The 12097-nt window shown below is 40.4% G+C and overlaps 1 protein-coding gene across 3 annotated transcripts in view; it reads right to left on the bottom strand.

Moving 5' to 3' along the window:
• Positions 1–12097, bottom strand: part of mv (lysosomal-trafficking regulator mauve) — a 207150-nt gene that overhangs the window by 118162 nt on the left and 76891 nt on the right. For all 3 annotated transcript variants that reach the window (XM_070099689.1, XM_070099691.1, XM_070099690.1), the window contains exon 16: positions 4425–4579. In XM_070099689.1, coding sequence (XP_069955790.1) covers positions 4425–4579 — 155 coding nt within the window. The remainder of the gene's footprint in view (positions 1–4424; positions 4580–12097) is intronic.

Here is a 12097-nt window from a genome sequence, read left to right as displayed (position 1 = left end):
CTCACCCTTTTTCCCTCATCAATTCTATGATTCACCTCATCCTTCATAGACCCATCCGCTGACACGTCCACTCCCAAATATCTGAATACATTCACCTCCTCCATACTCTCTCCCTCCAATCTGATATCCAATCTTTCATCACCTAATATTTTTGTTATCCTCATAACCTTACTCTTTCCTGTATTCACTTTTAATTTTCTTCTTTTGCACACCCTACCAAATTCATCCACCAATCTCTGCAACTTCTCTTCAGAATCTCCCAAGAGCACAGTGTCATCAGCAAAGAGCAACTGTGACAACTTCCACTTTATGTGTGATTCTTTATCTTTTAACTCCACGCCTCTTGTCAAGACCCTCGCATTTACTTCTCTTACAACCCCATCTATAAATATATTAAACAACCACAGTGACATCACACATCCTTGTCTAAGGCCTACTTTTACTGGGAAATAATTTCCCTCTTTCCTATGTACTCTAACTTGAGCCTCACTATCCTCGTAAAAACTCTTCACTGCTTTCAGTAACCTACCTCCTACACCATACACCTGCAACATCTGCCACATTGCCCCCCTATCCACCCTGTCATACGCCTTTTCCAAATCCATAAATGCCACAAAGACCTCTTTAGCCTTATCTAAATACTGTTCACTTATATGTTTCACTGTAAACACCTGGTCCACACACCCCCTACCTTTCCTAAAGCCTCCTTGTTCATCTGCTATCCTATTCTCAGTCTTACTTTTAATTCTTTCAATAATAACTCTACCATACACTTTACCAGGTATACTCAACAGACTTATCCCCCTATAATTTTTGCACTCTCTTTTGTCCCCTTTGCCTTTATACAAAGGAACTATGCATGCTCTCTGCCAATCCCTAGGTACCTTACCCTCTTCCATACATTTATTAAATAATTGCACCAACCACTCCAAAACTATATCCCCACCTGCTTTTAACATTTCTATCTTTATCCCATCAATCCCGGCTGCCTTACCCCCTTTCATTTTACCTACTGCCTCACGAACTTCCCCCACACTCACAACTGGCTCTTCCTCACTCCTACAAGATGTTATTCCTCCTTGCCCTATACACGAAATCACAGCTTCCCTATCTTCATCAACATTTAACAATTCCTCAAAATATTCCCTCAATCTTCCCAATACCTCTAACTCTCCATTTAATAACTCTCCTCTCCTATTTTTAACTGACAAATCCATTTGTTCTCTAGGCTTCCTTAACTTGTTAATCTCACTCCAAAACTTTTTCTTATTTTCAACAAAATTTGTTGATAACATCTCACCCACTCTCTCATTTGCTCTCTTTTTACATTGCTTCACCACTCTCTTAACCTCTCTCTTTTTCTCCATATACTCTTCCCTCCTTGCATCACTTCTACTTTGTAAAAACTTCTCATATGCTAGCTTTTTATCCCTTACTACTCTCTTTACATCATCATTCCACCAATCGCTCCTCTTCCCTCCCGCACCCACTTTCCTGTAACCACAAACTTCTGCTGAACACTCTAACACTACATTTTTAAACCTACCCCATACCTCTTCGACCCCATTGCCTATGCTCTCATTAGCCCATCTATCCTCCAATAGCTGTTTATATCTTTCCCTAACTGCCTCCTCGTTTAGTTTATAAACCTTCACCTCTCTCTTCCCTGATGCTTCTATTCTCCTTGTATCCCATCTACCTTTTACTCTCAGTGTAGCTACAACTAGAAAGTGATCTGATATATCTGTGGCCCCTCTATAAACATGTACATCCTGAAGTCTACTCAACAGTCTTTTATCTACCAATACATAATCCAACAAACTACTGTCATTTCGCCCTACATCATATCTTGTATACTTATTTATCCTCTTTTTCTTAAAATATGTATTACCTATAACTAAACCCCTTTCTATACAAAGTTCAATCAAAGGCTCCCAATTTCATGCAAATTAAAAAAGATGCCAATTTCAAAATAGGGTCCAGAATAAACAATGTAGACATTCTTGGCACTAAAATAACATAACTTCTGTTCATTAGTCACTTTTCTAGGCCCTTCTTATATTACTATTGCTTTCTATTTTGATTTTTTATTCATACAAAAAAAATACGAAATTTACTGTTATGCAGACTACTGCATTATTGTAAAAATGGTATAAATAATATCAGTGCACTAATGAAAGAATATTAGACTCCCCATTTGACATGTATTGGACATGTGGTGTAATTTGCTTACTCCTGAACATTGGCAAAAATCGAACATTTCCGCTACTCTGAGCTCAATTTCAAGGTCATTTTCATTGTGAAAGTAATGAAAATCATCTCTATTTCTGTAATATGTTTTCTATTTTATCACCTGAGACCATGAAAACAAGAATACAACGATAAATACTATAAGAAAATACACCTCAAAGTCAGCATTTTAATCCAAAAAAACGGTCGGAGTTTTTTTTTTTCTCATTATGTACTGCATGCTGCAGGATTTTTTTTATGTGGTGCACACTGACCACACAGACTCATTCTCTCACATGTGGGCCTACCAGCTTTCTCCTGCTTGATTTGAAGCCGCTGGAATTTATGCACTTAAATACGTCAGAAACAGCGGTGCGTAAGACGTATATTTATTATTATTATTATTATCACACCGGCCGATTCCCACCAAGGCAGGGTGGCCCGAAAAAGAAAAACTTTCACCATCATTCACTCCATCACTGTCTTGCCAGAAGGGTGCTTTACACTACAGTTTTTAAACTGCAACATTAACACCCCTCCTTCAGAGTGCAGGCACTGTACTTCCCATCTCCAGGACTCAAGTCCGGCCTGCCGGTTTCCCTGAATCCCTTCATAAATGTTACTTTGCTCACACTCCAACAGCACGTCAAGTATTAAAAACCATTTGTCTCCATTCACTCCTATCAAACACGCTCACACATGCCTGCTGGAAGTCCAAGCCCCTCGCACACAAAACCTCCTTTACCCCCTCCCTCCAACCCTTCCTAGGCCGACCCCTACCCCGCCTTCCTTCCACTACAGACTGATACACTCTTGAAGTCATTCTGTTTCGCTCCATTCTCTCTACATGTCCGAACCACCTCAACAACCCTTCCTCAGCCCTCTGGACAACAGTTTTGGTAATCCCGCACCTCCTCCTAACTTCCAAACTACGAATTCTCTGCATTATATTCACACCACACATTGCCCTCAGGCATGACATCTCCACTGCCTCCAGCCTTCTCCTCGCTGCAACATTCATCACCCACGCTTCACACCCATATAAGAGCGTTGGTAAAACTATACTCTCATACATTCCCCTCTTTGCCTCCAAGGACAAAGTTCTTTGTCTCCACAGACTCCTAAGTGCACCACTCACTCTTTTTCCCTCATCAATTCTATGATTCACCTCATCTTTCATAGACCCATCCGCTGACACGTCCACTCCCAAATATCTGAATACGTTCACCTCCTCCATACTCTCTCCCTCCAATCTGATATTCAATCTTTCATCACCTAATCTTTTTGTTATCCTCATAACCTTACTCTTTCCTGTATTCACCTTTAATTTTCTTCTTTTGCACACCCTACCAAATTCATCCACCAATCTCTGCAACTTCTCTTCAGAATCTCCCAAGAGCACAGTGTCATCAGCAAAGAGCAGCTGTGACAACTCCCACTTTGTGTGTGATTCTTTATCTTTTAACTCCACGCCTCTTGCCAAGACCCTCGCATTTACTTCTCTTACAACCCCATCTATAAATATATTAAACAACCACGGTGACATCACACATCCTTGTCTAAGGCCTACTTTTACTGGGAAAAAATTTCCCTCTTTCCTACATACTCTAACTTGAGCCTCACTATCCTCGTAAAAACTCTTCACTGCTTTCAGTAACCTACCTCCTACACCATACACTTGCAACATCTGCCACATTGCCCCCCTATCCACCCTGTCATACGCCTTTTCCAAATCCATAAATGCCACAAAGACCTCTTTAGCCTTATCTAAATACTGTTCACTTATATGTTTCACTGTAAACACCTGGTCCACACACCCCCTACCTTTCCTAAAGCCTCCTTGTTCATCTGCTATCCTATTCTCCGTCTTACTCTTAATTCTTTCAATTATAACTCTACCATACACTTTACCAGGTACACTCAACAGACTTATCCCCCTATAATTTTTGCAATCTCTTTTATCCCCTTTGCCTTTATATATATGTCGTAAACAGTCAAAGGGTTAAAGTGCAGGCATTGTACTTCCCACCTCCAGGATTCAAGTCTGGCTAACCAGTTTCCCTAAATCCCTTCACAAAATATTTTATTTCCCTGCTCACACTCCAATACTACAAAACAAAGGATACAATGACTGTTTCCTTAACTATCTGTTAAAAATTGGGACACTGAAACAAATTTTCTTTTAGAGTCATTACCTTGAGACTTCCTCCTCTTCTGACATTGATAGTTGGTACACAGACTGCCAGGTGGTGCCAGCTACCATCACAGAGTCCCGCTCTCAACACCACCCCGTGACTTAGTACAGCGCTCTCCCTGTCAACCTCTCGTGACACACAAACTTGCAGGCAGTCTTACATGGAGACAAAAAAGAATTCTATAAACACTGTCCATAATATGGTAAACCCTCAATAAAACAGACTTTTGAAATTAGAGGCAAAATCCACTGGTAAATTGTACTTTTAACTCCTTTATTTTCCATGTTTACTGCAGTTTATTTGTAAATTGTGTGTGTATAGTACTATATTAGGCATAAATTAAATTACTTTAGTTCATTTTTTGCAATTTTTTTTAACACACTGGCCCTCTCCCACCGAGACAGGAAGAGTGACGCGAAAGAGAAGAAACAAAAGCTTTTCTTCATTTTACACTTAGTAATTTATACAGAAGAAGTGATTACTAGCCCCTTGCTCTCGCCATTTTAGTTGCCTCTTATGACATGCGTGGCTTACAGAGGAAGGATTCTTCTCTACTTCCCCATGGAGCTATTTTTTAGCATTATTCTAATGTAACTGAAACTCAGAAAACCCCCCAAAGAGTCTGTTATATCAAGGAAAGATTGTGACAGATAGTTAAAATGAGATTAATACCACAATATCACATGGATAAAAATTGAGTACACTGTATTAAGATACACAAAGAACTAGAACCATCTGGTTAATCGGTGGATTTAACAAAAATAGCAAATATCATTATTAATTTGCTGCCATTATTGCCAATTTTCAGTTATTTTAACAATCTTCTACAATCAATATTATATATACCAATTTGCTGGTATGGTATCATAATTATTTAATGTAATTTCAGATATAACTGTGATGTAATAAAAATATTCCAAGTACATCTATCCCTATCAAACAATATCTATAAGTCATTCTGAGTTATGGGCTACAAGTTACAGTAAAACTGGATGAAATGAGTAAATATTCCTGCTAATTATGTCAAAAAATGAACCACAACACAATGACTGGACTTTAAAGAATAAAAAGCCACAACACCATGGCTGGAACAAATCACAAATAACCTGCTCTTAGGCAAGAAATATTATGATGATGTTTTGCCCCACTGACAAGTCACAACTGATTTAATACAAACGTTATCTTAAGCTGCACAGTACAGTATAATGAAAAATGCTTCCAGAGTACGTAAGTCCAATACCACCAATTAAGACTGGCTGGACAATATTTCTAGCTTACAAAAAAATAAATAAAAGAAGACTCCAGTCTCACAAGTTTAAAAAGTGAGCTAAACAAAGACTTCAGTCCTCTTAGAGGAGAAAGTGACAAAATCCCAACCTACCACTCCCCTCTATGTACCTTTTCCTCAGCCACTTAGAAATTTCTGATATTACCCTTTTGCCATGTATCTTCCTGTGTACATGTACATTTATACCTATGCTACCATTAAGTTCTCTACAGTACTTCAATTCCTGTAATTATGAAAGTTGTTAATGAAACTTTAATCCTTTTCCTTCTTGATAACTTCTTGTATCAACTGCTGTACTCCCATGATCTGTAGCCTGTACCCCTCACATGATCTACAGACTTAGGATACAGGGTCTGCATCACTGCTACCTCATTACAGCTAAATAAACATCACTACCACTGCGAGAGTGCGTGCGTGCGTGCACGCACGCATGCACGCACACACGCATGTACACACACACACACACACACACACACACAAACACCGTGTACATTAGGCCCATATTGGAGTATGCGGCACCAGTTTGGAACCCGCACCTAGCCAAGCATGTAAAGAAACTAGAGAAAGTGCAAAGGTTTGCAACAAGACTAGTCCCAGAGTTAAGAGGTATGTCCTATGAGGAGAGGTTAAGGGAAATCAACCTGACGACACTGGAGGACAGGAGAGATAGGGGGGACATGATAACGACTTACAAAATACTGAGAGGAATTAACAAGGTGGACAAAGACAGGATGTTCCAGAGACTGGACACAGCAACACGGGGACACAGTTGGAAGCTAAAGACACAGATGAATCAAAGGGATGTTAGGAAGTATTTCTTCAGCCACAGAGTAGTCAGGAAGTGGAATAGTTTGGGAAGCGATGTAGTGGAGGCAGGATCCATACATAGCTTTAAGCAGAGGTACGATAAAGCTCATGGTTCAGGGAGAGTGACCTAGTAGCGACCAGTGAAGAGGCGGGGCCAGGAGCTTGGACTCGACCCCTGCAACCTCAACTAGGTGAGTACAACTAGGTGAGTACACACACACACACACACACACATACATACATACATACATTTATATACATATTTTTTTTTAACAAGTCAGCCATCTCCCACCTAGGCAGGGTGACACAAAAAGAAAGAAAATCCCCAAACACTTTTACCTCATTCATGCATAATCACTGCTTTTGCAGAGGCGCCTAGATACAACAGCTTAGAAGCATATATAAAGATTTTTTTTTTTCAACAAACCCGCCGTATCCCACCAAGGCAGGGTGGCCCAAAAAGAAAAACAAAAGTTTCTCTTTTTAAATTTAGTAATTTACACAGGAGAAGGGGTTACTAGGCCCTTGCTCTTGACATTTTAGTCACCTCTTACAACATGCATGGCTTAAAGAGGAAGAGTACTGAGTATACCAGGAAAAGTGTACGGTAGAGTTACTATTGAAAGAATTAGAGGTAAGACAGAGAGTAGGATTGCGGATGAGCAAGGAGGCTTTAGAGTGGGTAGGGGATGTGTAGATCAAGTGTTTACATTGAGGCATATATGTGAACAGTATTTAGATAAAGGTAGGGAAGTTTTTATTGCATTTATGGATTTAGAAAAGGCATATGATAAAGTGGATAGGGGAGCAATGTGGCAGATGTTGCAAGTATATGGAATACAGTGGTAAGTTACTAAATGCTGTAAAGAGTTTTTATGAGGATAGTGAGGCTCAGGTTAGGGTGTGTAGAAGAGAGGGAGACTACTTCCCAGTAAAAGTAGGTCTTATAGATGGGGTTGCAAAAGAAGTAAATGCTAGGGTGTTCGGGAGAGGGGTGGGATTAAATTATGGGGAATCAAATACAAAATGGGAATTGACAAAGTTGCTTTTTGCTGATGATACTGTGCTTATGGGAGATTCTAAAGAAAAATTGCCAAGGTTAGTGGATGAGTTTGGGAGTGTGTGTAAAGGTAGAAAGTTGAAAGTGAACATAGAAAAGAGTAAGGTGATGAGGGTATCAAATGATTTAGGTAAAGAAAAATTGGATATCAAATTGGGGAGGAGGAGTATGGAAGAAGTGAATGTTTTCAGATACTTGGGATTTGACGTGTCAGCAGATGGATTTATGAAGGATGAGGTTAATCATAGAACTGATGAGGGAAAAAAGGTGAGTGGTGCGTTGAGGTATATTTCTTTCTTCTTTCAACGCACCAGCCGTATCCCACTGAGGTGGGGTGGCCCAAAAGAAAAACGAAAATTTCTCCTTTTAAATTTAGTAATATATACAGGAGAAGGGGTTACTAGCCCCTTGCACCCGGCATTTTAGTCGCCTTTTACGACACGCATGGCTTACGGAGGAAGAATTCTGTTCCACTTCCCCATGGAGAGTTGAGGTATATGTGGAGACAAAAAACGTTATCTATGGAGGCAAAGAAGGGAATGTATGAAAGTATAGTAGTACCAACACTCTTATATGGGTGTGAAGCTTGGGTTGTGAATGCAGCAGCGAGGAGGCGGATGGATGCAGTGGAGATGTCCTGTCTAAGGGCAATGTGTGGTGTAAATATTATGCAGAAAATTCAGAGTGTGGAAATTAGGAGAAGGTGTGGAGTTAATAAAAGTATTAGTCAGAGGGCTGAAGAGGGGTTGTTGAGGTGGTTTGGTCATTTAGAGAGAATGAATCAAAGTAGAATGACATGGAGAGCGTATAAATCTGTAGGGGAAGGAAGGTGGGGTAGGGGTCGTACTCGAAAAGGTTGGAGGGAGGGGGTAAAGGAGGTTTTGTGGGCGAGGGGCTTGGACTTCCAGCAAGCGTGCGTGAGCATGTTAGATAGGAATGAATGGAGACGAATGGTATTTGGGACCTGACGATCTGTTGGAGTGTGAGCAGGGTAATATTTAGTGAAGGGATTCAGGGAAACCGGTTATTTTTATATAGCCAGACTTGAGTCCTGGAAATGGGAAGTACAATGCCTGCACTCTAAAGGAGGGGTTCGGGATATTAGCAGTTTGGAGGGATATGTTGTGTATCTTTATAGGTATATGGTTCTAAACTGTTGTGTTCTGAGCACCTATGCAAAATCAGTGATTATGTGTGAGTGAGGTAAAAAGTGTTAAATGATGATGAAAGTATTTTCTTTTTGGGGATTTTCTTTCTTTTTTGGGTCACCCTGCCTTGGTGGGAGACGGCAGACTTGTTAAAAAAAAAAAATACTCTGCTCTTCTTATAATACTTCTGCTTTGTAAAAACCTCTCATAAGCTACCCTTTTCTCTTTTATCACACCCTTTACTTCATCATTCCACCAATCACTCCTCTTTCCTCCTGTACCCACCCTCCTATAGCCACAAACGTCTGCCCCACATTCTAATACTGCATTTTTAAAACTACTCTAACCCTCTTCAATCCCCATACTACTCATACTTGCACTATCCCACCTTTCTGCCAACAGCTGCTTATATCTCACCCGAACTTCCTCCTCCCTTAGTTTATACATTTTCACCTCTCTCTTACTTATTGTTGCCATTTTCCTTTTGTCCCATCTACCTCTTACTCTAACTGTAGCTACAACTAAATGATGATCCGATATATCAGCTGCCCCTCTATAAACATGTACATCCTGCAGCCTACCCATCATCCTTTTATCCACCAATACATAATCTAACAAACTACTTTCATTATGTACTATATCATACTTTGTATAGTGGAACCTTAAAAATCGAACGTATCACATATCGAACGTTTCAAAAATAGGACCATTTTTTCAGAAAAACTGTGTCCCTATTATCGAACGCGCCCCTATTTTCGGACTGCCGGGTATAGGACCTGTCTGCCGGCCCACTCTGTCCGCGTCCCTGCACAGGCGCCGTGAGCAGTCTAGCTTTGTTTATGCTTGAGTGAACACTAACATGCATTTTACGATTATTTCGTTGTGTTTAGTGCTTGTGGGAGTGTGAAATGAGCTGCCATGGGCCCAAAGAAACTTGCAAGTGGTACCCCTGTGGTAAACAAAGTGAGAAACACCATAGATGTGAAAAAGGAAATAATACAGAAGTATGAGAGTGGTGTGAGACTTGTTGAGCTTGCCAGGATGTATGGGAAAAACAAGTCGACCATCGGTTCTATCCTGTCAAAGAAAGAACAAATCAAGGAAGCTGATGTTGCAAAAGGTGTTAATATGCTAACCAAAAAAAGGCCACAAATAGTTGAAGAGGTTGAGTTGTTGCTGGTGTGGATCAAGGATAAAGAGATTGCAGGTGATAGTGTTTCAGAGACGATTATTTGCAAAAAGGCAAGGAAGTTGCATGCCGATCTGGTACAGAAAACTCCTGGAACCAGTGCTGATAGTGAATTTAAGGCCAGCAGAGGCTGGTTTGACAGATTTAAGAAGCATAGTGGCATACACAATGTTGTAAGACATGGTGAGGCAGCTAGTTCAGACAAACGGGCGGCTGAGAAGTTTGTACAGGAGTTTAAGGGCTACATAGACAGTGAAGAATTCAAACCTGAACAAGTGTTTAATTGTGACGAAACAGGCTTGTTTTGGAAGAAAATGCCAAAAAGGACCTTCATCACACAGGAGAAAAAGGCACTGCCAGGACACAAGCCTATGAAAGACAGGCTTACTCTTTTGTTCTGTGCTAATGCTAGTGGTGATTTTAAAGTGAAGCCTTTACTTGTGTATCATTCAGAAAATCCCAGAGTGTTTAAGAAAAACAATGTCTTTAAGAACAAGTTATGTGTCTTGTGGAAAGCTAATCATAAGGCATGGGTCACAAGACAAATTTTCAAAGAGTGGGTCTATGAAGTGTTTGGCCCAAGTGTGAAAAAATACTTCCAGGAAAAGAAATTGCCACTCAAGTGCCTCCTGTTAATGGACAATGCTCCTGCTCATCCTCCAAACTTATTAGACCACTTGTCTAAGGACTTCAGTTTTATAAAAGTGAAGTTCTTGCCACCTAATACCATGCCTCTCCTCCAGCCCATGGACCAGCAGGTCATTTCTAACCTCAAAAAACTCTACACAGAAGCAGTGTTTGAAAAGTGCTTTGAAGTGACCACAGACACTAAGTTGACCCTAAGAGAGTTCTGGAGGAATCACTTCAACATCTACAACTCCATAAGCCTTATAGGTAAGGCTTGGGAGGGAGTGACTTCCAGGACTTTGAACTCTGCTTGGAGACAATTGTGGCCAGATTGTGTCCAAAAGAGGGATTTTGAAGGGTTTGAGGCTGACCCTGACCCAACTCACCCTCTGCCTGTTGTGGACTCTACTGTGGCATTGGGGAACACCCTGGGGTTGGAGGTGAGTGGTGAGGATGTGGAAGAGTTGGTGGAGGACCACAGGGAAGAGCTAACCACTGAAGAGCTGCAAGAGCTTCATCTGGAGCAGTATCAGATCAAAGCTGAGGAACTTGCTTCAGAAGAGGAGGAAGAGGGAGTGGATGAGGTGCCTTCTTCAAAGATTAAGGAGATTTGTGCCAAGTAGAATGATGTCCAAATGTTTGTGCAGAAGTACCACCCTGAGCAAGATGAAACAAGCCATCTATGCAACAAGTTCAGTGACAGAACCATGTCCCATTTTAGGGAAATGTTAAAGAGGTGCCAGAAACAGAGGACTGTGGACAGTTATTTTGTGAGACAAGGGTCCAGTGACTCTCAAGCTGGTCCTAGTGGCATTAAAAGACAGAGTAGGGAAGTAACCCCAGAGAGGGCTTTACCTGAAGTCGTCATGGAGGGGGATTCTCCTTCCAAGCACTAACCCCAACTCCCTCTCTCCTCCTCCCTATCTTCCAGATGCCATCACCAATCTTCAATAAAGGTAAGTAAAAATGTTATTTTATATGTATTACTATACATAATTAAAAACTATAATATGTGTTGTATGTAAAACTGTAATTAATCTCTATAAAATGTATTTTTTGTGTGAATATTTTTGGGTTTCTGGAACGGATTAATTGTATTTCCATTATTTCTTATGGGAAATATTGCTTCGAATTTCAGACTTTTCAAATTTAGAACTAGCTCCTGGAACGGATTAAGTTTGATTTTTGAGGTTCCACTTTATATTTATTTATCCTCTTTTTCATAAAATATGTACGTATTACTTATTACCAATCCTCTTTCTACACATAGCTCAATTAAAGGCTCCCCATTTTCATTTACCCCTGGCACCCCAAATTTACCTACTACTCCCTCCACAATATTTTTACCCACTTTAGCATTGAAATCCCCAACCGCAAGTACTCTCACACTTGGTTCAAAACTCCCCATGCACTCACTCAACATTTCCCAAAATCTCTCTCTCTCCTCTACAATTCTCTCTTCTCCAGGTGCATAAATGCTTACTATAACCCACTTTTCACATCCAACCCTTATTTTACTCCACATAATCCTTGAATTAATACATTTATATTCCC

This window comes from Cherax quadricarinatus, chromosome 68 (genome assembly GCF_038502225.1).
Source record: "Cherax quadricarinatus isolate ZL_2023a chromosome 68, ASM3850222v1, whole genome shotgun sequence".
Taxonomy (NCBI): domain Eukaryota; kingdom Metazoa; phylum Arthropoda; class Malacostraca; order Decapoda; family Parastacidae; genus Cherax; species Cherax quadricarinatus.
The sequence above is the reverse complement of the archived record's forward strand: the minus strand, read 5'-3'. Positions and strand labels throughout refer to the sequence as shown.